This window comes from Puccinia triticina, chromosome 2A, assembly GCF_026914185.1.
Source record: "Puccinia triticina chromosome 2A, complete sequence".
Lineage (NCBI taxonomy): Eukaryota > Fungi > Basidiomycota > Pucciniomycetes > Pucciniales > Pucciniaceae > Puccinia > Puccinia triticina.
This window is the reverse complement of record NC_070559.1, coordinates 7,643,930-7,668,721: the sequence shown is the minus strand read 5'-3', so window position 1 is coordinate 7,668,721 and position 24,792 is coordinate 7,643,930. Positions and strand designations below refer to the sequence as shown.

At 48.7% G+C, this 24,792-nt stretch overlaps 3 protein-coding genes across 3 annotated transcripts; 1 reads left to right on the top strand and 2 right to left on the bottom strand.

Moving 5' to 3' along the window:
• Positions 1 to 17,861: 17,861 nt before the first annotated feature.
• PtA15_2A818 (uncharacterized protein) lies at positions 17,862 to 18,442 on the bottom strand (the record flags this gene model as incomplete). Its single annotated transcript, XM_053166877.1, has 3 exons — positions 17,862 to 17,981; positions 18,081 to 18,205; positions 18,307 to 18,442. 3 exons carry the CDS (start codon positions 18,440 to 18,442, stop codon positions 17,862 to 17,864), a joined length of 381 nt encoding a protein of 126 aa, XP_053018056.1.
• A 1,233-nt stretch (positions 18,443 to 19,675) lies between these two features.
• On the bottom strand, positions 19,676 to 20,618 carry PtA15_2A817 (uncharacterized protein; the record flags this gene model as incomplete). Its single annotated transcript, XM_053166876.1, has 2 exons — positions 19,676 to 19,887; positions 20,018 to 20,618. 2 exons carry the CDS (start codon positions 20,616 to 20,618, stop codon positions 19,676 to 19,678), a joined length of 813 nt encoding a protein of 270 aa, XP_053018055.1.
• Positions 20,619 to 21,189: 571 nt separating this feature from the next.
• Positions 21,190 to 23,450, top strand: PtA15_2A816 (uncharacterized protein; the record flags this gene model as incomplete). The annotated part of the gene is made up of 2 exons (XM_053166875.1): positions 21,190 to 21,532; positions 21,661 to 23,450. 2 exons carry the CDS (start codon positions 21,190 to 21,192, stop codon positions 23,448 to 23,450), a joined length of 2,133 nt encoding a protein of 710 aa, XP_053018054.1.
• Between the last annotated feature and the right edge of the window lie 1,342 nt (positions 23,451 to 24,792).

The following is a 24,792-nucleotide window of genomic DNA, read 5'->3' as shown; positions in this document are numbered from 1 at the left end:
TATGAGTTTTCGGCTCGATTGACACTGATACGGTGTACGCCTGCCGTCGCTCCCGCTTGCCTTCTACAATATTCCGCTGGTCAATCTGTGAAACCCCCGCGCCGGAGGCGCCGCGGATTTCACAAGCCTTTCACAAGACTCCACTTCGATCCGATATAGCCTGTTCCCCGGTCTCATCCTAGCTCAGCAGAGATCCCGACTGACTACTCATCTCTCCTGAGCTAGGTGAGCCTCCCCTTTTCATTCTTCCATTTCCCTTCCACTTAGTTGTATATACAGGAGAGATCCCGACTGACTACTCATCTCTCCTGAGCTAGACGTGCAATACAAGCCCCACGTTGGTATCAGAACTCCTGAGACCCTTGTCTCCCCTGTGCCAACCCTCTAGCCCAGTGAAGAGCTTCGGCTCTTACACTTTTTTTTCCTGATCCCGACGAAGGATTTTTTTTTCTTCTTCTTCCTTTCTCTCGACTCATTCCAAACTTGATTGCAACGGACCCGTTCGACTGACGACGGGATCTTGACTACTCCGTTACGTGGACTACACGAACTAAACAAACTACCGAACTGCCCGCATTTTTTTTCCCGAACTCACGAACTCCTGGACTCATCGAGTTCTCCTAACTCTTCCTCTTGACCCCAGCCAAAGTTGCCAAGCTACAACTTCTTCTCCTCACTCAACGGTGGACAGCTCATGTCCACTCGACGAACGATTTCGTCCGATCAACTCCTTCCCTTGACCGATCCTGAGGATATCCTACGGCGGGCACGAGCCAAACAAAGGAGGCTCCAGCAAGCGGCGTCGACCGCGGCCCAACTCAACAGTCCCCTAGAAGCCACGGAAACCGAATCGATCGCGCCCCACGCGTTTGCTCCACTGATAGTAGGCTCCGCACCAGCGTCGCTCCCTTCTGGTGTACAACTCGCCCTCACGGTAGACCCTCAAGAACCACTCCCCACACCCGGCCCGGACCCGCAGGACCCGGCGGAAGACTCCTCCCCAATGATTCCCCCCTCCATGACCGACTCTAGCCTCCAAGCCCCGCCGAACACGACTACGACGGGCGCCTCGGGAGATCCTGGAGCGGGACAGGAAACCAAGCCGAAGGACTCAGGCCAACCGACAGACCCCAAAACAGGGTTCCAAACCGACCCCCCCCCCCGCCGCCACCCCCACCATCCAGCAGCCTCTCCACAAGGGATTGCATGAAGATGCTGATGTCCTCCCAACACGCCAGCATTACTCAGGCTCACGCGGATAGGGTGGAATATGCGGCCCGTCTGGCGAGAGCTGAGGAGGCCGCCGCCAATCGTACAGCCCGACTGGAGGAGGCATTCGTAAGCCTCCTGGATAGCTCCCTGGCTTCGGGTCGGTTCACAGCTACACCAAGGGACCAAGTGGATCACCGTCGATTCAACACAACCGATGCGCCAAAGCACGTAGGTCCCTACATGGAGGTAGAGCCTTTTTTACTTTGGATCAACGCCGTGGAGATTTTCTTCACGTCAAAAGACGTCACCAACGACCACGACAAACTCCTCATCATCGGCCGTCTAATTTCGGAAACGAACCTCTTGTCCTTCTTTCAAGCCGAGGCGCAGAAGATGACTGGAAAATCTTGGGCTGAAGTAAAGGCAGATCTGTTCGACGCGGCACTACCGTCACAATGGTTTTCCGACCTTCAGAGAGAGGTCCGCTACCTCAAGATGATGGACTCCAAGTCCTTTAATCAGTACACAACCCGCGCGCGGAAGCTCCAGCGGATGATTAACTTCAACGGCACCTCACTCACCGACTTCCAGCTCGCGGAGGGGATGACATTTGGTCTTCCCCAAGAGCTTGAGAAAGAAGTCAAGAAGCTGGACATACTCAAGCCAGAGGAGTTCAAATTCAAAGAATTCGTCAGGAGGGTAGGGAACTGTTACGACGCAATGCCTAAGAAGACCCCACGCTCCCGTTTCGGAGGATCAAACTCGACAGCTCAACAAGGATCAACCCTGAGCTCCTTGCCCCGAGAGGAATACATCTGGCGGATCCACTCGTACCTGGACTCGGTGGGTAAGTGCCATCATTGCAAACAATATTGCGGCAACGCGGCCGGCACTTGCCCTGGTCCGGCCTACCGTGGCCCCGTCGACGTTCCTCCCTCCTTCATCGTGCCTCCGAAGCCAGCAGACTACGTGGCCCCCAGGGCGTGGAACAAACCGCAGGCAACCGGAGCCAAGGTCGGGTTCTCACAACCTGGGCGCCCGACTGGTAAACCGGCAGGAGTAGCGGCAGTCGCCGACCAGGGGGACGTCGACTTGCTGGACCCAACGGCCGTGATCGACGACGACACCGACTTTGATGAGTATCACGCGGCGGCAATAACAACGGTTGACGACATAGAGTCCTCCCTCCGTGACGACACAGGCGTCGGACCGCCCGGCTCGTCCTTCGCCTCCGTTGCTGCTACAGCGACAGATTCAATCATTGAAGCGGAACGCCAAGCCTTCATGGAAGGCGAGGCGCTCATGCTGGACTACCCAGGATTTAACCCGGCCTTGCTCGACGAGCTGGCGGCGGAGTTCACCGAAGATGATTCGGCTGATGATGGGTACGTCCGGCCCCGTTCACCCCGGCAGACGAGACTCCATCAGTTCCACGCTGGTAGGTGCTTACGAGGCGCTGTTCATACAGGTCGGAGGATTGCACCGGCGACCCCTAGCGCCGACAACCGGCCTGACTCCACACAATAGAACACTCACCATCCGACTCCATTCAAAAATTCCAACATTTTTCGTCTGCGCAATAGACCCGACCATCAAATTGTCCGCTACCCACCCGACCAAAAAGCCCGTTTCCACTAAAAACACTCGCGACCGACCAAAGCCCCCCGCGACGCGCCCCACCGCACCGCCTTCCACTGCTCCAACCACTGCAAGCTCGCGACCATCCTCCTCTGCAACCCAACAAAAATACCGTCGTGCCGCTCAACTGCCCTTGTCCCAATCAACCACTCAAGCTTCCTTCCCTTTCAATATAGGGGGGGAGACTGTAAAACCCCCGCGCCGGAGGCGCCGCGTATTTCACAAGCCTTTCACAAGACTCCACTTCAATCTGATATAGCCTGTTCCCTGGTCTCATCCTAGCTCAGCAGAGATCCCGACTGACTACTCATCTCTCCTGAGCTAGGTGAGCCTCCCCTTTTCATTCTTCCATTTCCCTTCCACTTAGTTGTATATACAGGAGAGATCCCGACTGACTACTCATCTCTCCTGAGCTAGACGTGCAATACAAGCCCCACGTTGGTATCAGAACTCCTGAGACCCTCGTCTCCCCTGTGCCAACCCTCTAGCCCAGTGAAGAGCTTCGGCTCTTACACAATCGCTCCAATGATTTCTCTAGCCGGTTGTGCTTCGTTGCCGATGTGATTCGGCAGAAAGTCTTCCTTTTTGTTTGACTCTTCCCTTCTCGCTTTGAGATCCGTCACAATGTCTCCCATTTCACGCTCTTCTCGGTCGTTATCCTGAGCGGTATCATCTTCCTCATCAGTCTCTTCCCCGTCCTCCATGAACGGCATTTCTGCCTCGGCGTTGAAATCTGGAAGCCTGTCCCCGTTTGTGAGGTTTTAGCTCTTTCGCAGTGCTGCGCATTTGGGAAACATTTGCTCGTCAAAGTGCCCATGCTTGACTGTCAGAATTTGTTTGTCCTCTAGTCGACAGACTTTATAGGAAGAGTAATCGTTTTCGTATCCGATGAATACTCCTTCCCACGAGATGGGCCCGAATTTTTCCGTTTGGTTCTTCTTTGGTTTGACAATCCATACCCAACACCCAAACGGTCTAAAGAAGGACATGTTGGGCTTTGTCTTGAAGAGAAGCTCGACTGGGGACTTCTTGCTTTTTGCTAGCGAAGGAAGGCAGTTTGTTGTGCTGCTCGCCATTTTCACGGCCTCCGCCCACCATTCTGGCGCAAGATTGGATTGCATGAGCATGCATCTCGTCATGTCAATTATTGTTTGATTAGCCTTTTCTGCTATACCATTGTTTTGAGGCGTATACGGCGGTGAGACATTGTGTTTTATCCCTGCTTTGTTCAGGAGATCGCCCAATTGCCTGTTGCAGAATTCTCTGCCACCGTCCGTAATGAGTTTCTTCATTGTTGCTCCAGTCTGTTTTTCAAAAAGTGTCTTGAAGTGCTGAACGGCCTCCGCAGCCTGACTCTTTTCCTTAAGAATCACCATGTGTATGTACCCGGTATACTGATCCACTAACGTTAGAAAATAGCGCGCCCCACCGTTGGTAGCCGGCGAGATCGGGCCAACCAGGTCACTGTGGACGATTTCCAGAGAAGCAGTTGCTGATTTGAAATGGCTCTTGCATGGCAGTCGAGTAATTTTTCCTTGCATACAAGCAGTGCAGGCATGCGTTATTGTTCGGTCCAGGTTTACTGGAATGGCTGCCGCAATGCGCGAGGTGCAGGCATGCCCTAGACGGTTGTGCCATTTCACGAGTTCTGATGGTTGAGCCGCTGCCAATGTTGCCAAGCCAGTTGCCGTGGTTTGAGGATTGAGTACACCTTTGATTTCTAAGAGATCATTGCTGACATCAACACAGAAAGCTTTTTGATCATCGATTTTAACCGTATAGCCATCCATTTTGTGTTGAATTAAGGCCTTGGATTTCATCAGCTGCACGAGTGACACCAGATTTCTGGTCAGGTTCGGAACAAAGAGCGCGTCTTTAAGTTTGATTGACGTCCCATCTGCCATCGGAAGGATTGCATCTCCTCGAGCGGTTGCCACGAGTTCTCCCGAGCCGCTACCGGTGACAATGTCAATGCTGACTGGGGCTGTGCTGCCAAAATAACCCATGGATGTGAGCATGTGGTTACTCGCGCCAGAGTCCAAAATTGTCGAGCGTCCATCGCCTCTATTTGGCCCTGTAAGATAGCTGAACAAGGGACGGATGTTGTCTGACGGCTCCTGAGCTGTCGTGTGGTAGGACGTTTCTTTTTCTCTCGCTCTCTTCGCTTTCTGCTTTTCCAGATGTTGCTGATAAAGAGCCAGATGTAGAGTCCAACATGCGTCTTCAGAGTGCTTCGCCGCCGGGTTATGCTTGTTTCCAGGGCAAGTGACCGGTGTGTACTGTTGCTTTTTCTTGTGACCACCGCCAGATGTCTCCGCAATGAGTGCCGTCGACGAGGAGTTGATAACAGGAGAATCAGTTGCTTTCCTCTTGTTGGTTCGTTTGAATCAACCAATTTCTCGCAGTCTGCTTATAACGAATTTCGGATTTCCGAGAGACTTGAGATCCCCAAACAGGTTTTGCATAAGGAGAGGCCGTTTTTTGGTAATTCGACTGATAATGCTACTGCAAATTACAAAGTCCGGAACGACCATCCCTAGTGAGTCAAATTTTGCTAAGCATTCTTCAATTCCAGTGATGTATGCGGCCATGTCGTCGTTGAATTGAGTATCCTCCCATCTTGCCCATACTTCGTAACTGGCTAGAATAGAGTCAGAAGCGTATACGGATTTGAACATGTTCCATAGCTTGTAGGGATTTTTGGAGTTTTCTTTCTTCACTATTGTGTTGAAGACACCATTGGTCAGGTTCGAGCATAGAAGGTTTGCGGCTTTCTGAGCTTTAGCTTTCGACCTTCTCGACATATCGGGCAAGTGAGGGCTGTCGATGAAATGTTCGAGATTGAATTTGGCCAGAACCATCCGAATCTTTTTCTCCCATATTTCAAAATTTTTGCCCGTGAATTGTGGGACTTTCATCGTGGGTTTTCCTCCTATTGAGGAGTCACTTGAGTGCCCATCGGAATCGGCCATAGTGCTTTCCTGCTCCTAGTCTTTGAAATAGAGGTTGCGTTCGTAGCCTCGAGACTGTAAATCTGAAAGATTTCAAAGAACTAAGAGATTTCATCGTATCAGATAAAACTATTCTTGTAGATACAATAGGTTTATTCTTGAGGAAATAAATAAAGCAGAGTTGAGCGCTTTACCTAAGAGCAGGAGCAAGACCGCTTTCTACTAGAGAGTGTTAGATAGCTAGATGAGATAAAAGAAAAGAGATCCGTATGCGGTTCCCTGTCTCTGTAAGTCGATCACGGTGCGTGTTGGACGTTAGTCTTCTACCGCTCTCTTCTAGGATTGGTGGTAGAGTTGTTCTCTTACTCTTGTGAGCCTTTTGGCTTAAGTGATTGTTCACTTCGCTTCGGCGAGACGATCAAGAAGAGACTTAACACTGTCTGTTATTGGAACAGCTTTGAGTCAGTGTCTTCTCTTTTGTCTCGCTTTCAAGGCTTTTAACACGAGACACTCACCGATTGTTTTACCAGCTTGTTGTGCGGTATTGGTGGGTCCGGTCTGTTCTCCTACAACTATGTTGTCTTTATGAGAAGGGGAATAGTGCGTTAGCTCCTATCTGGTCTACTTCCTTAAGGTATCAACATCCGCATACCTTTGGCGCTGGTTGTGATCCTCTTGATGAGTGACTTTGCGCCGGGATAATCCACTGGCTTAATCTTGCTGCTCGTGGGTGTTGAACCTGTTTACATCAAAAGATGAATACAGTTTAGTTTAACTCCCGCGGCTCAGACTTGGACTGCGGAATATGGTTCGCCTTTGCTTACCATTTTCCGCAGCTGGTTTAGTTCCCGATGTCTTTCTCATTTTATGAGTTCGACACCGTTCCCCTAAGCTGGAATTCTCACAATTTTCATCCCTACAGAGTAGTGGTACTGTCCGCATCTGGCCAGTATAGTATTAATATTTTTTTGTTTCTTCCTTCATTTGGATATAGTATTCTCCAAAAAGAAAAAATCCTCATGTAATTGGATATAGTATTAAAAATCCATTACTGAAGATGGAAATAACAGTACTGTTATTGGACCAAAAAAAATATGACAACAATACTATACCAATATCTGTATAGTAAAGGCCCATTGTTGCTTATCTGGGCAGGCTAATTCATAGGTTCTTATTCCGTCTTCTTTTATTTCTGTCTGTTGAACATGTATCCCTGATCTAATCCATGTTTATCTCATTAGCTTCTTGAGTCCTAGTGTGTGGTGGTGGTGGTTAATTTTCTATTCATTGTTTTCATTCTCACAGTGTTCCTGTTTTATTTAGGTAAAAACTATTCTCTTGTATTTTCCTTATTTTAATTGTTTTTACTTTTACTGAAATTTTTTTATTTAGCCTAGAATTATCACAGATTGGTTGGAGTACATAGGACTGCGGCAGGACTTCCAGGTGGACTGAATAGTGCAGATTGGCACCAGGTGAACTGGGGCAGCAGAAGCGGATGGTGTTGGGGTGAAAGCACCAGGTAGAGACTGGGGTTGGAGGCTAGTCAGAGGGTGCAGGAGAACAGGCATCGGATAGGTACTAGGCTGGGAAGTGATGCATGTGGAGTTATGGAGAGTACGGGAAAGGGAGGACGCGGGCAACTTTGACTGGGAGTGGAGTTATGACGGTGGAGGGAATGGAGGAACAGGGACTTTGGGGCGGCTTTTCTCTCACTCATCTTAATTTTTCCTATCATTCTATGTACTACCAACGGTGAAACAAATACAGTATTGTATTGCATATGCATATGCATTCTATTGCATTTTTCTGTGAATACAAAATGGCTTGGCATATTTGTATTGTATTGGAACCCAATGCAATACAATACAATACAATTATGGTATTCAAAGTTGGTTTGCATAATTTTATGCATGCATAAATCATAAAATCATAAAAAAAAAATTGCAGGTGATATGACTGTCTGATTATGTAATACAAAATTTCTTCACCAAAATATTTTTATGATTTTATGATTTATGCATGCATAAAATTATGCAAACCAACTTTGAACACCATAAATACAAATAAAACGTATTGACTCATCCAATCCAAAAGTTATTTCATATGGCAAGTGAAATACATAATGGCAAAATACAGTGTATTGCATTGGATAAAAAATGCAATACAAATACACTGCATATGCAATACATGGCATATACAAATACAAATACATGTACCAATGGTGTAACTATTACAATACATTGAGCGTATTGGGTAAACGTTTTTCATTGAAGATGCATACCTACATGTCCAATTTTTTGTTTTTGGCTGTTATTGTATGGATAATGGCTAAAAACAAAAAATTGGACATGTAGGTATGCATCTTCAATGAAAAACATTTGCCCAATTGTGAGTCCGCCCCCCGCGACCTCACCAAAGGAGTCACGAGAATGTCACCAAACCGCCTCCGACCAAACTCTTAGACCTTGCTGGCCCGCGCCCTCCTAGTCCAGCAGGGAAGTACTAACACTTCCCCTGGACTAGGTGAGCATCCAACCTTTCTTTCCTTGTCCCTTCCATTTCCTATTCTCTCTCTGTTGTATATAGCAGGGAAGTACTGACACTTCCCCTGGACTTGTTGCAATTCAAATCCAGAGTTAGGTTCCAGAAGTTCCCTCCAAGGCTTTGCCCTTGTACCGCGCCCCACTGAGTCCACATGATTAGTGAAGCTCCATTGAAGAGCTTACACTTTTTTTTCTTGAACCTGGCTTCAACGGCATCGCAAGATGGCCGCACCCTCGCACCTCGTCACCTCGTCCTTGCACCTCGCCACCTCGCCCTCACGCCTCGTTACCTCGCCCCTCGTCCTCACACCCTCACGTCCCAACACTCCAGCACTAGCTAATCCGCCTCGACCGCCGCCCCGCGTTATCGTGTCGATGAAACTGAACGACGCTCCCATGCGAGTTCTGATTGACATGGGCTTGGAAATCAACCTTATCTCGCTCAAAGCCGCCAAGGCCTCAAAGCTACAGCCATTACCGCTTGCAACGCCAACAAGGGTTCATCTGGCAATGAAGACGCCCTCATCCACTCCCCTACTACTGAAAGAATATGTCGTTTGCGACCTGAAGACTACGGACACAACACTCGTATTTTGTGAAGTCTCACTTTGGATCGGCCCGGTAATAGGCTTATATGACACTATCCTTGGAACGCCGTTCCTATTCCACTACGATCTGCTGGTCTCTATTTGAGGCTCATTGTTGATACACAAACCATCAGGCACCAGGATCAACGGGAACGCGTTGACAGAGACAAAAGAAAACTCGACAACACTGCCAGCATAATTGGCTGGGATGAATTCATCCCAGTTTAACTGGGATGCACTCAACCAATTTAAAATGGATTGATCTCATCCAATGAAATATAAATTCAAGGGGGGTACCTTGGATTTATATTTCATCAGTTAAGATCAACCAAGTTTAAATTGGTTGAGTTCATCTCAGTTTAACTGGGATAACCTCAACCCAGCCAATTATGCTGGCAGTGTAATCGCAGTGGTGGAGGAACCCAATTTTGAAGCCTTGGAAAGTCGAGTCCTCCTTGAATTCAAGGATCTTTTCCCACCTGACAATCCGGCGGTCTCAGACGATTTGGAAGAGACAAGACAATTCTCGGAAGGTTTCTTCCCAAAATAAATGCAGTCGGAAGGGTTGAGAACCCAACACAGAATCATCCTCACGGACCCGAACCAACACTGGGTCGCTACGCTACGCTACGCTATTTCAGCGCTACGTGTTAGCGTAGCGGCAAAAAGCGCCCATCTATTTTGCATAGCGTTAGCGCGCTGTTAGCGCCGCTACGCTGCGCTAATTTTCAGCGGCGCTAACAGCGCGCCAATTCTTTGTTAGCGTTAGCGCGCCGCTACAGTCGCTACGCTACGCTGCGCTACGCTACAGCGCTTTTAGCGGAAAAAAACCCCTTTTTTCCCGCTAAAGGCGCTGTAGCGCATCTTAGCGCAGCGTAGCGCGCGCTCTTTTGCGCCCTGCATGTGTAGCGTTAGCGCAATTGCGCGCATCTGCGCTAACGCTACGCTATCAGCTAAAATAGCTGCGCACCGCGTGCGCGTAGCGTTAGCGCATATGCGTGCAATTGCGCTAACGCTACGCTAAAAAATAGCGCATTTGCGCTGCGCTACGCTACGCTAACCGCTATGGTTAGCGTAGCGACCCAGTGTTGCCCAAACGCGGTGATAAACAAGAAACAATACCCTTACCCAAAAAAACATCTTGCAGCATGGCAAACTCTGCTCAAACAACACCTCGAGGCCGGACGCATACGCCGCTTGACCAGCCAATATGCCTTGCCAAGCTTGATCATCCTGAAGAAGGACCCGACGGCCCTACCTAGGTGGGTATGTGACTATAGGAGACTTAATAGTTTCACAGTTTGAGACCGCTCACCTTTACCAAACGTAGATGAACTGGTCCATATGGTTGCCGGCGGAAAAATCTTCTCAATTCTCGAACAGACCAACACCTTCTTTCAAACTCGTATGCCTGAGGCGGATATCCCTTTGACCGCCGTGAAGACCCTCTGGGGCCTGATGGAATGGGTCCTAATGCCCATGGGCCTGACGAATGCACCGGCCACACACCAAGCACGTCTGGAAGAGGCGCTAGGAGACCTTCTGAACAGCATCTGCGTCGTCTATTTGGACGACATTGTGGTTTTTTCAAACTCGCACCAAGAACACAAGCAACACGTCCGACTAGTCCTCAAAGGCCTCAGACAGGCCCAGCTATACTGCAGTCCCAAGAAGACTCAACTCTTCTGCGAAGAAATTAAGTTCCTTGGACATTGGATCTCCCAGTCCGGCATCCGCCCTGACGACGACAAAGTCAGCGCAATTCAGAAGTGGCCATCCCCGCACTCGACGAAAGGGGTGAAACGGTTCCTTGGGACAGTGCAATGGATGAAGAAGTTCATTTGGGGGCTACAAAAGTATGTCTGCACGCTTACACCTCTGACCAGCTCAAAACTTGACAAGGAATCATTCCACTGGACGGAAGCTGAAGAGAAGGCCTTTCAGAACATCAAGCGCATCATGACCAGCCTACCAGCCCTGAAGAATGTCGACTTTGACTCAGAGAACCCACTTTGGCTATTCACAGACGCAAGTGGGTCGGGCATCGGAGCAGCGCTATTCCAAGGTGCAGATTGGAAGGAAGCCTTGCCTATAGCTTACGAGTCCCAACAAATGACACAAGCAGAACAAAACTACCCAGTACATGAGCAGGAGTTACTAGCGGTGGTACACGCGCTCCAGAAATGGAAAATGTTACTCCTCAGCATGAAAGTCAACGTGATGTCGGACCACCATTCATTGAAATACCTCCTCCGCCAACGCAACCTTAGCCGACAACAAGCTTGGTGGACCAAGCTCCTTGCGGAATTTGATCTTACCTTTGAATACATCAAAGATGAGGAAAACACGGTAGCAGATGCTCTCTTGAGAAAGGGTCAGGACGGCGATAAAGGAGGTCCCTCGCCAAGTGACATCGCACAAGTGGCAGCAATGACGGAAGTGGAGAGCTCTATCTCGACAGACCTGCGGAGCAAGATTATCAACGGCTACAAATCTGACAAATTCTGCACGGACACACGCGACACCCTACCGCTTCAGGAGGATTGTGTCAATGTTGACGGACTACTGTTCATCAAAGATTGACTAGTAATCCCATTGGTAGACGGCGTGCGACACGCATTAATCAAGGAAGCCCACGCTCGCCTGGGCCACCTGGGCTACCAGAAAACATTGGATGAAGTACGCGCAGATTTCTTTTGGCCAAGACTAGCGAAAGACGTACTAGAATTCACTTCATTGTGTGAGATCTGCCAACAAACAAAGGCTTCAACTACCGCGCCAACCGGAAAAATGTTGACCCCACGGGTGCCAAGGCTACCGTTGTCCAACCTAGCCATTGACTTTGTGGGACCGCTCAAGCAATCAAGCCACTACGACATGATCCTGACAGTCACATGCAGACTTTCAGGATTCACCAAGATCATCCCCTGCCTAAAAAAAGAATCAGCAGAGAAAGTGGCCTCCCGCTTCTTCAGAGGTTGGATTGGAACCTTTGGTGCTCCGCAATCAATCATCAGCGACCGCGACAAGTCGTGGACATCGAAATTCTGGAAGTCACTGATGTCCAGGATAAACATCGACTTCCACATGACCTCATCATTCCACCCACAGGCAGACGGACAAAGTGAACGGACCAACAAGACTGTAGGACAAATCCTACAATTGACTACAATCAAAAAACACAGCAAATGGTTGGAAGCCATCCCCGCGGTGGAATTTGCGATAAACAGCGCGACAAATGGAGGGACGGGAGTCAGCCCTTTCAACCTTGTTTTTGGTCGACAACCTTGTCTTTTCCCATCCACGCCACCTGCGGACAACCCAATTCCAGCGCTAGAAAACTGGCTGAAAATTTGCAAAAGCAGCTGGGCAGACGCGCGCGATGCCCTGTGGATAAGCCGGATCAGACAAGCGACCCAGCACAAGAAAAGGCGCAAAGACCGCGCCCCACTCGTTGAAGGGAGTAGGGCAATGTTAAACTTGGCAGACTGGCGAGACCGACACCAATCAGGAACCGACAAGCTGAAGCCGCGCTTCGAAGGACCGTATCGGATAGTCAAGGTATACAACCACGGCCAAAACGTCCAGCTCAAACTTCCGCCAGGGGACCAACAACACCCGGTCTTCCATGTCTCAAAGGTGAAGGAATTCATAGAAGACCCGTTATCTCGGCAAACGCCCCCTGTGGCCCCAACTGATTCACCGCCAACAACGCCCACGCATTCCCCTCTTCTTATAGGAGGGGAGGATGTGATTCCGCCCCCCGCGACCTCACCAAAGGAGTCACAAGAATGTCACCAAACCGCCTCCGACCAAACTCTTAGACCTTGCCGGCCCACGCCCTCCTAGTCCAGCAGGGAAGTACTAACACTTCCCCTGGACTAGGTGAGCATCCAACCTTTCTTTCCTTGTCCCTTCCATTTCCTATTCTCTCTCTGTTGTATATAGCAGGGAAGTACTAACACTTCCCCTGGACTAGTTGCAATTCAAATCCAGAGTTAGGTTCCAGAAGTTCCCTCCAAGGCTTTGCCCTTTTACCGCGCCCCACTGAGTCCACACAATTAGTGAAGCTCCATCAAAGAGCTTACACCAATACGCTCAATGTATTGTAATGGTTACACCGTTGCATGTACTGTATTTGTTTCACCGTTGGTACTACACACACACTTTACAGTATTATTGTAGTTACTGCTATTCTCTTACTCAACTTTTGTGTATTGCTACACTGCAGACACTCCAAAAAGATAACCAAGCCCCCAAAAATAGGCTGCCATTGTATTTGAAAAACATCCAAATTTGGAGCGCACTTAATGTGACAATGCATCTTCGGAGCTTTGCCATTTGCCCCTTTATCAGGAATAGAAGTGGCTCACAATGCCCCAACTGGGAATATCATGCATCTGGCATGGAGAGAACTGAATGGAGAATCAGGTTCAGAATTCTTCCTCTTGCCCCAGAATGGCAAATAAGGTTCAGCATTCTTCCTCTTTCCCCAGTGAACCTAGGAGTAAATCTGAGAAACCTGCTTAAAAAGGCTGGCTTGGCTGGTTGACCAAGGCCAGGCCTTTACAGGCCCCTCTTCACACATCTCAGAAGCCGTCCCCCGCCCGGCCATCCCCCGTCCGGCCATCCCCCGTCCGGCCATCCCCCGCCTGGCCGGCCCTCACCACCCTCCCCATCGCATGCCAAGGCGGCCATAAGCGCCCAAGACTAGGCCCGCACGTAGTCGCCACACCTCCCCCAGGAAACGCAGGCCCCACAGCGGCCAAGAACACAGCCCATGCTTAAAGTAGGGTTGACAATTGGGCAGGTTTGGGCTGCCCATGGGCTAGCCCGCTGTGATGAACAAAAGTGGTCACTGCATAGAAATGTCAGGACCCCGCCGCTCCAAGATGATTCCCAGGTAAAGTCGGGTGATCTGGAGAAACTCCGCCGCGTTTTAGGGCTCTGAGTGGGATAAATAAAGTAAAGCACATAAAATAATCTAGCGCTGCAAAGTAAACAGTAAAATAAAGCTCCGCCGCATAAAAAAAAGATAACTCCGCAAAAACCGCAAGAAACAGCCGTAAAGCAAACACAAAACTCTGCAAAGCACAACTGTAACACATAAAGCAAGTCCGGAACGTAAAAACTCCGCTCCGCAACGTATGCAAAGTAAAAGAAGCACAACAATCCGCAAAGTAAAGTAAACCATAAAAAGAGAGTCTGTGGGGAGTATCATGATACAGAATCCTCCCTCCACCACTGTGGTTTTATAGAGAAAAGGAAGAGAACTAAAAGATATCCTCTGCCCGCCTCCCACGCACGCCATCCGCTAACTCCCTTCACACAAGCACACTTGTTATCCGCCAAGCGCTATACACACGCATGTCATCCGCCAAACTCCACTCTCACGCCAACTCCTGTTGTCTCCGCCGCTTGCCTTCGACCACCATCAAACTCCTCTCTCTAGCTTCCACGCCCCTGTCTAGCCTATGATGTCAGGATCCCACACGCCGCCCTTCTGGCTGCCACGGCTTCCCCCAATCACCACCTCTGCTATCCAGTCCGCGCTGGCCTGCTTAGTCTGATTCCAGTTCCGCCGTCGAGCTCCGCGCGCCGCCGCCTTCAGTTGTGCGCTCCGCTCCGCTCTGTTCCGCTCCGTTTCCGCACTGTTTCTGCACCGCCTGTGCGCCGCACTGATTGCTCCGTGGACAATTTGACAGGAGTTCCAGAACTGATCACCACACTGCCTCAGCCCGCAACTTAATTGGACAGGCTGGGCCAGGCCAAAACATCAGATTTTGCTGTCCAGCCCAAACCCGTGTCCGCAATGATACGGACATGGGCTGTCCAGCGGCACCTTGTCGGGCAAAAGCGGGTGGCCCGCAGGCAGCCCCCTGGGGGCCAACGGGCCAGTTACAAGCACTCTCAAAAAAAAGGTATTTTCAGAGGAGCCTAGGAGGAGAAATGGTTTTTTGCAATTCTAAGTACATGTATGATACAAAAGAAAATTTACAGAAGATAATGGAAAATACAGCATGAAGAAAAGAACAGACTGCTTTTTCTTGTGTTGAGCGCATAAGAGTGCTTCTGTGGTTTCTTTGCTCAGGCCGCTTCGGCAGTCGTCCAAGACACGGCCCCCAGTGGAAAAGGCTGATTCCAATGCCACAGAGGCTACCGGGGTCATCAAGATTACCTTGGCGAGCTTTGAAAGGATCCAAAAGCGGGAGGAATTGACCTTCCACCTCTATAGAACAAAAAGGTGCAGAGGGTCTTTGAAAAGACCAGCAATGTGTGAGTACAGCACACAAGAGAACCTGACAAGACCACCTGATTGTGCGGAGTTGAGAGTTGAGACAGACATGAGAAATCAACTACAGTCAAACCTGTCTAAGGGCATACCCTTTGAACTACATAATCTGCCTAACAGCATAGAAAAATACTTCCCCGTATTCTTGGTTGCCCTGCAAGATCACCAATATCTCTAAGGGCATAAGTTTAACCTGCCTAAAGTCATATCAAAATTCTTCTCCCAAAGGGTATGCCCTTAGACAGGTTTGACTGTATGACTATCACTAGACAAACCAGTTAAAGAGTATGCTTAAACTGAGATATCTCAATATCTTCCGGCAGATCAGAAGTCTTGCCATTACAAACTGCACATCCGCCCTCAACAAATCCCTTTATAAGTGGCATGCATGATACGGCTCAGCCGCGAAGTCAAACTGAGTCAAATGAGGAAGTTTCAAATGGTTGGAAGGGCTATCTCACCGCCCACGGGCAACCAAATTTTTTGTGTTGCAACAAACATAATGCTCCAGTTCCTTCCTGGCCAGTCAGCTACGTGGGCTAAGTCTCATCATAACCATGCCAGATCAATATGTAATTCAACGACAAAAACGCTATGAATCCTTGCCAAGCCAAGATTTCAGCCCCATCTGTTTCACAATCAGACCTGGAGGAGAGATCCAGATCTCTCCGTGCTGATGACCACCAACATGCCAATTTTGGCTCATTGTTCAAACGTGCGGTGTGGTGTTCAAATTGGTACAGGGCCTCAAGACTGTCCAAATCAACAAGTCATCAAGATCATCAACTTCAAGATTCCACCCCTCAAGATCAGCCATTTTCAGCTCTTCAAGATCCTCAAGGTTCATTCTCTAGATTTCCATCCCCATCCCTTTTCTTTTCATTATTATTTAGTCCTCTTCCTGTTTCTTGGTCCTAACACATGTACTATGTGGGTTTATTATGATGTTTTATTTCTTCACTTTATCCTGTTTGGTTTCCTCTTTAATCTTTGTTTATTCTTTTCTTCTGCTTGTTGTTTGTTGGTTTTTGTTTTCTTTTCTTTCCTTGTGGTTTTGTTTTGTAGTTAGGGATATGATGACATGTCCTGTGAGATGTCACTCCCCAGAGTCCAAGTTTGAGTTTGAACTTGGAGGATGGGATGGCGTCACGGCATGGGACTTGCTCTGATCCAAGAGAAATTTCATCACCCTTTTCTGATCCGCTGGCAGTATCCCCAACACTATTCCTGATCCTGATCCCTTATCATCATCTGATCCTCAACAAACCAACCACCGCCGACGGTATTCCATCCCCTTTGTCTCTCAAACCCCCCCCCCCCCAACGCTATCACTTTCTGATCCTCATCTCATTTGCCGGACCACCCACAACTTCAAGGGCAGCTCACTCAGCACCATCCCCTCGACGCTCTGCCTACCACCTGGCATGGTAGGAGCTCCAAAACGGGCTCTAAACTTCTACAAGTATCCATTGTGAGACAAAAATGCTGCAAGAATGATTCACATGGGTAAAACTGGGAGGCATGAGTACATGAGGATACATGGCAAGTCAAACTTGATTTAAACAGAAGGGATTTGAACTATATAAACTGTCAGCCGCGGTTATGCCAAGAGGGTAACTCTTCTAGCGAAACCGGGTGATGGAGAAAAATAAAGAGTTTTTTTATATAGAAATTTGTTTTTATTTCAATGAAATAAATATAAATAATAAAAAGAGGGGCCCGACTTAGCGGGGGTGGTTTGGTCCCTCTGATATACACTGGGGCCTGCAAAGCAGGTGTGGTTGAATCCCAGGAAGATAAAGGAATAGTCGACGATAAGAAGAGAAAGGGTTTTACTTACTTTGATAGATAACCCTATTCTTATCGCGACAGAGATAGATCGAAGATTTTAAGCGGACGGCTTCGAGACGCAAGCAATATTGAAAACTGGGTTGATCAAAATCTGGATATTTCGAGTCGAAGAAGTGATTCTGTTATCGTTTGTATGTCTTAAGCTGAGGAGAAAGGAAAAAGAGGGATAACTGACCTCTTTAAATATCCTTTTCTGTCTCCTAGTTCGATGGGGAAGTCTCCTCGATAACTACGGAATGGGGCGGTATCTATTGCTCAAGGATCATTCGACTTGCGATGGGGCGGTCGATATCCGTCAGTTTATCTTTTCTCTTGTTTGATTGGGGCGTTAGATTAACGGTGTCGATCGGTTTGGTTTTGGATGGGGTCGTAGTTGTCAAGAAGATCCTATTGAGGATATATCTCTTATTTCCCAACATTACCAAACATTGACACCTGTCACGGGAGTATCCTTGACAGGTGTATCTCGCTCACTTGTGCGTAATCTATTATTCACACGCACACTCGTCATATTCCATAGTTTAAAGATTATTATTACTATTAAACTATATGTACATTATCTTTTCTAATTATTTATCATATATTTAAATAATATGTGACAGATTACATATATATCTGTCACAAAAATTGTGAAATATTAGTTATAATCCTTTTTATAATTGTTACGCTGGCTTGCGCTGCGTAGCCGGCTGACATAAACAGGTGAGGGAGACAACAGGCTTTTGCAGACCGTCAAAGCAACAATCTGTCATGTGTCCGTGCTAGAGTGGAATCAAAAGAAAGCTTAATAACAGAGTGGCGCTGGGTCAGATTTTTGGTATGGGGGGTCTTCAAGTGGTTGGTCAGAGGTGAGAGTCTTTCTAGGGAGTTTGAATTCCGCTTCAGAGTTGAACACAAATTTAGGCTGATTGATTAAAGAGTTTTGGTTAGTCCCACTTGTGGTTAAAGTAACTAAACTGGCTAAACCAAATTATGATGCTGCTGCCCATATGCATGTACTCACGTCGATTTTTTGCAGCTCAGTTTTCAAACAGCATCGCGTTCGCCAGCGTTTCGTGTCTAGCTTGTCTCCTTTGGGCTTCATGGGAAGATTATTTTGGCAGGTGTGATCATCCCCTGCAAATTGCACTTTGAGTTTAAAGAAGGTCAAATTGCAGTACATGTATGTTCTCCAGGTTAGCTTGCACGAGCAGTAGCAACCATTATACCGGCAATAATGGAATACATACCTGGGATATCACTTAGATCTTTGTTGTTGTAGTCTTTGGGCGAAAAGCAGGCAGCTGGCGCATTGTCTGGGCATGGTTCCCCCAGCACTGATGCAAGCAGCATGAGTACCACTGGACAGTAAATCAACATTTTCATGTCTGGGTTGGAAGTAACTGATGAGGAGTAATGCGTAAGATGTTTATGTCAGGGAGCAAGAGACAAAATGGTTTGGGTTGAAGCTGAAGACGCCGACTAGTGGTCTGGATTGAGAAGTGATCTCAATTAGTGGTGGGAATGGTGAGAGATTGGGAGAATAAGGCAGATTATCAGTGAGGTTTTATGGAAAACCCGCACTTATAGAGAGGTTCATTGTTGGATGCAAGTGGTTCAAGGTGCACCTTGTGGGCGCACCAGCCATACAGACGCTAGCGTGACTACATGGAGGTACCCTGTCCTGGATCACCATGCAATTGCGCCTCGGAGGAGTTGCGCCACCGCTGTCAGCAGGCAACCCCAGTTGAAGTTCTAACTTAATCTACACAGTCGGGCAAATTGGGAAAAGTCGCCCAGACGGCGTACCAGCAGTGAATGCGCCACAGTGGCGGCACAGGGCCTCAGGAGGACCCATAGTCATGGTGGCGCCACCCTGTCATGCACGAGGTCGCCACCTGTTTTGGTGGCGCCCTCAGGTGCAACACGGTGTTGCCATTGGCCTGGGCGCCATTGGAACACCTCCATGATCTGGTACCATCGCGACGCCCCGGCAGGGGGGGGGGGGGGGGCAGGACCCTGGAAACCCCCTATAGATGTGGGTAACCAAAAATCCCAGATTTTGGCAAAATTCATACATTGGGGGGCACCGGGGATTCGGGAATGGCTTTTTTTGGCTGATTCATACATTTTTGTGCCTATGCCTGGGGCAAAATCGCCCCGGGGAGACCCAAATCCCCGAAGGTAAGCGGGGTTCTGCGGGTTTTAGGGGATTTAACTGAGTATCAGCAGAAATCCATACATAAATGCCATGTTTGGTGCGTACCCTTTTGGGTTCCAAACCCCATTCATACCAATTTCGTGCCTAACATTTTGCAAAAAAATGTAAAAATTCATACATTTAGGTTACCCACCTACATCGGGGGTTTCCAGGGTCCTGGGGGGGCGCCTGTCCGTCATGGCGTGGGGCTTGCCGCCCGGCTGACCCGCCGGTCTTGATGACGTCTGGGCATCAGGATTGGTCCCGGCGGCGCTCGGGGGTCTGCACCATGCCTCTACGGCCGTACCGCCTTACATGTATTGATGGCTGGCTGTCTACTTGAAGAAACACAGACCGATTGATTTGAAAAATGAAACTATAGACGAGCGGCTAATGAGAGAGACAAGCGCTTTGAATATTCAAGGCGGTAAAGCTTTAGAATCGTCCAAGTTGTTGGGCGAAGAAGGGGCAGCTGCGGCAGAGGACTTGAAAATCTTGGCTGTACGAGTAGAAATAGCAGGAGATGGTGGAGCCTGCTGGAAGGGTGAGAACCAGGTGAAGTAGATGACCCCAGAGAGTGACCAGATAAAGACGGAGAAGGAGATGATCCTCTGGGACCGCTTATCGAGGGCTATGTATTGGCGATAGTCGAAGAGTCGGACAAGGTTTCGTCGGTCGGTACATATAGAAAAGAAGTGTTTTCAGCAATATTCCCATGATCCGAAGCGTTGATTCGGATGAGATAGAGAAACATTCTGTACCTAAGTAAGATTCAAGCAATGATTTCTTCTTGGCCGATTGGGCCCCCGGCTTGTCACCGTCCCCAAGCTCCGGCGAGGAAGGGGACAAAAGTTCGGCCGGGGGCGGCTCAGCACTGGTCAGGGGACTACGTTCCTGAGGCTGTGGCGAGACGAGCGGGATAGCGGCTCGAGATCTGAGACGCGAGAACCGGCGGGGATCAGTGCCTTGAAGGCCGATCTTCCAAGCCTCGGTAATCGAGTTAGGCAGCGGCTGCTTGCTGGGTTCTTCCAGTGCACTCCGCCGGGCTTCTCCTTCTGGCTCATCATCAACGTCATTCTCGTTCTTCATCCGAGCCGCCGTCTGATTGACACTGTTCTTCTTCGCCGCCAGTTTTGCGTAGATCGTCTTGATTGGAATCACGTATCGGTCGCGTAAAGCTTCCGCTAGTCCGATCGGGACATCCTTTCCTCCATCTTCCTGCTTCGAGGAGTTAGTCGTATATCGAAGAGACGGCTTCACATCCCACGTTAATCGATTGAACTGGCTGGTGATAGGAGAGCGGAAACGCAGTGCTTCGGCCGGGAGACGGAGCTGATGCCGGGATGCCAACAGTGTGGCCATGTTTTTCTATCCGTATGACGCGGCTACGCTCATTTTGTGTTGCGTGTTACATACCTACAGGAATTTTCTTCCTCTACCGGGACGCGATCGGGATGGTCGAGTGGACCGACATTCGACCGAGGGGACCGCGGAGATGTCAAGACAACCCCCGACTCCATGTCAATCAAGACTCCGGTCGGCCACGAACTTAACTAAGTCCCTCACTTGCCTGAGGCTACCTCCGGCAAAGCCTCAGGCGAGGAGGGACTTAGTTAAGTTCGGGTCGGCCAGTCGATCGGTGTAGAAAACAAAGCTGTTTGTTTCAAATCTGCACTAATTAGAAAGAAAAAAAAGCTCTTTGTTGATAAGCTTATAGATGGAAACTGGGATTGCGCTGGGTGGAACTGAAAGTGTGCGCTGGACTTGCCTTCTGCATGACTTGTCTGAAGTGCTCCCTCGAAAGCCTGGAGACATGTTTTAGAGAACTGCACGAACACTGAACGGATGGGAGAAGCACTTGAGCCATCTGTTCCCTCCCCTGGTGCCGACGATAGCCACACCCTGATCAGCTTTCACTCCACATAATTAAGGTATGCGGAAGAGTCGCCCCTCGGCCCACTTCCTGGCACTGGCAAGCTGGCTGCTCGCCCAGCTCATCCTCGCCGGGCATGAGTTCCTCTGCACCGAGCCCTGTCCTTCCAGTGCCCTCGGCCTCGATCTCTCCAAACAGGGTCCGACCTCCGCGGCCAGTCATGCAGACGCAGGTCGAGCAGTCCGTCAGCCTGCCGGTCGAAAAAAACATCGCCTGACCAATCCCATGGGCCCCACCTGGCAAGAAAGACGAGTTCGCCGGAAAGGCTCGGATCCTCTGGAGCATGTCCGCCCAACCGACTCCCCAATCCCCCTTCCTCTGGGTCAGCGTAATATCAAAAACAGTGAGCCCGAGGATTCCTCTTTATCGTATTCTGAGGGCTGGGAGGGGATTCCTACTGATAGGCTCGGCGTGTATCACGATCATCAGCTGCACGAACCCTCCATCTATCAACTTCCCCACTTTCTCCAGAGGTGGCCATAGTGCTAAATCATCAGGAGGAGGAGCCTCGAAGAATCGGGCTAGATTTTGACCTCAACGGTACACCTCCATCCAGCCCACCTGGACAAGAAGTCCCAGTGGAATACGTCCCGGGTGAACACGTTCCGGTTGAACAAGCAGCACCGCTTGAGCGCATAGCTCAACATGAGGTCATGCCAGAAGAGCAGCCAGCCCATGCTCATCCCGTGGATTCCTTGGATATGAATGACCCTATCCCTCCGGAATTCAAACCAATCCTAAGCCAGGTCCAGGTGGCGGTCGTCCACCCAAAGCTGCTTATCAAGTACCATACCCCATTGAAGGACCATATCAGTTCCCATCCCGCCAGATTTCCCGTCGGGAAGGCGAGCAAGTTCGTCGAGCAGATCAACGGTCTGGCGGTCTATTTCGAAAGATGCACCAGACTCAGCAGCACATCTGAGATGATGTTTGCACCGAGGATCGCCAAGCTATCGAAACCCAAGCCATCGGCCGCCAAGGATAGGGGAATATACCAGCACCCGTCGAAGATCAATACATTGCTCGGCAACTTGATAAAATGCATTCTCTTCGCCCATGGTGCCTTCTTGAAGCAGATCGAATGCCCTGTCGAACAGGAGATCAAAAAACACGACTCGCTGATGCGCTGGCTCACCGAGCTCATCTTGTCCACCGCGAACCATCTCCCGATCTTTGGTGCGATCAGCCATTCAAAATACACAAACCTTAAGAAGAAGGGCTCTGCCCCGGCCCAGAAGCATGTGATCCACTCTCTCCGAGGGCGATCTGATGATCCGACCTCAGAGTTCTACAACGATTTTACGCCACTGACCCTGATCGGGATATGGTACAAGCGGGAGGCTCCCGAGGAGTGGGCCCAGCATTTCCAGAGCAGTGAATCCACGTTCTGGCTGCGGATGGGACAGTCTATGGACGCGGCAAAGAAAAGTAGAAGATGGAAAAGTGGCAAGTGGGTCGAACAAGCTCTCGGGCACCAGAAGTCTGCTGGCGCGGAGGTGATCGATTTTGACCTACTCGGGCTTCAACAAGGAATTAACCCGCAGGGCTGCGGTCGCTCATGGGTAGAAAAACACTCCTGGGTGGTTGATAGGGACAATTACCAGCCATCGGAGGTCGAAAACCGGATCATCATGGAACACCGGAGAGTGCTCGAGTCGGTTGATTCAAGACGAATATATAAGCCAATGAAAACCATCACTGGCGTTCGGGCCACTCTCAATGTCGCAGTGGAGAACACGACCGGGAAGGAGGTTTGGGTGGTCAAAGTACTCGACAGCATGTCCCGAGCCTTGAGAATAGATGCATTGGAGACCAAAATGACCCGGCTACTCGAAGGCTTACGGCAATACCACCAAACGCTGATAAGGTATATAGAACATTCCGGTATCCAAACCATTCCGGATGCCCACAATGCCTTTCTGGACTGGCTCAGTGAGATGATCTTGAACCCTTCAGCTAGACCTCTTCATCTCCCGCTTTTCGGATACGTCTCGAATTCTGAGCTGGCCGATGGGGTACTGCCACGAGATGAGACTCGGTTCAACCCAATCCAGCATTGGGTCCTGCGTTACATAGCCGTTCCCGACAAAAGCCGAGCAACCTTGAATGTATTGAGCTTGCTGGGATACTGGTACAAGAAACACCAGCCTGACTATTGGCGAGCTCACTTCTACAACGAAGAAAACTTCGGTAGGTTATTCGAACATGCTAAGAACTTAGAAGCAAATCTAGGGTGTCCTAATTCACCCTTGGAATGGTAATTACGGTGCCGAATTAATTAGTATAAAATACATCCTCAAGAAGCTGAAAATGCCAAACAAAAACATGTTACAAAAATATTCCTAATCATTATCTTCTACTCTTCTAATTCATTTGATTAGAAGATATAGGATGTTGTATTTCCATGAGACTCTCCATTTCTTGAGTGATATTTTGATCAAGAGAGGTTCCTCCTTTCTCTGAGTGGAATGATGGGAAGTTACAGATAATTATATGTGTCCTTTTTTCTTTTTTTAGAAATTCATTAAAATCTACGCGCAAGCCGGCAAAAAGTAAATTCTTGAATCACTACACACTTCTGGCAAATCTATTTCTATACAGGATAAGTGATGGCAAGAACTTCAGCAGCCATATTACATGATGATGAAGCTGTCTAGTCTGATAAATCTCTTGGCTTGTTTCTCTTCTTCAAACTCAAGAGCGAATTGGTTAGCAGGGCAAAGATAACAGAGTAAAAGGGTCTGGGTAGAGGATTATTTTTGTGTCAAGGAAAATTGCCAGACTTGTTTCATTCTGCTAATATTTGGATCAGGACCGCAGACTCAGTAAAACTCTAACTTACAAAAAGGGCTAATTCTCTACTCTGTAGACAGCCCGTAAGACCTCCGTTCTGAGGTTCCCTTCAAGATGGTACTCCCCCTCTGATTATGGTTTTAGTTAAGTTGTAGTTTCTGATTCCCTGGAAAGTGTTGCACAGGCCCTTAGTGAATTGAGGAATATACTTTGGAGAAATGGAGGACTTCCCCTTGGCTAAAATGCTTGGAGGGACAGGATAAACCTTACTGGCTGGTGAAGATTGATTGATATCAAGTTTTAACCAGCAAACAAGTTTTAGCGGCCTCCTCTAAATCAAGCATTTTAGGCAGGAAGTCCTCCAATAAAGTGGTTCTCATATTTGAGTGACATAAGCTCTTGATAAAAAATAACAATGTTGCAGGGTTTCAGTGAAACCCTTCACCCAGACCTGTGTACTCAGTCTACATTTTTGCCCCAAAACAAAGCTTAATGAACCTCCTACATGTTTATGTCCAAATTATTCTACATACACATCCCATCCCTTTGAGGTGACTAGTTTGGTATGTTTTAATCTACACTACAAACAAGAGCCTGGTTCCCGTTGGCAACTTTAACACTATTTCTATGAAATTTTATCAACAAATTAACACAAAAAATATATAATTTAGGAATACTGGCTTCTGAAGATTCTGACCAGCTCAAAAATTTGTAAAATTTTAATAATAAGTGTGTTGAGAATAGTCTCCAAGTTCCCCCATGAACCAGGCTAATATATTTTTGCAACAAAACAACTATAAAAGGATCTGG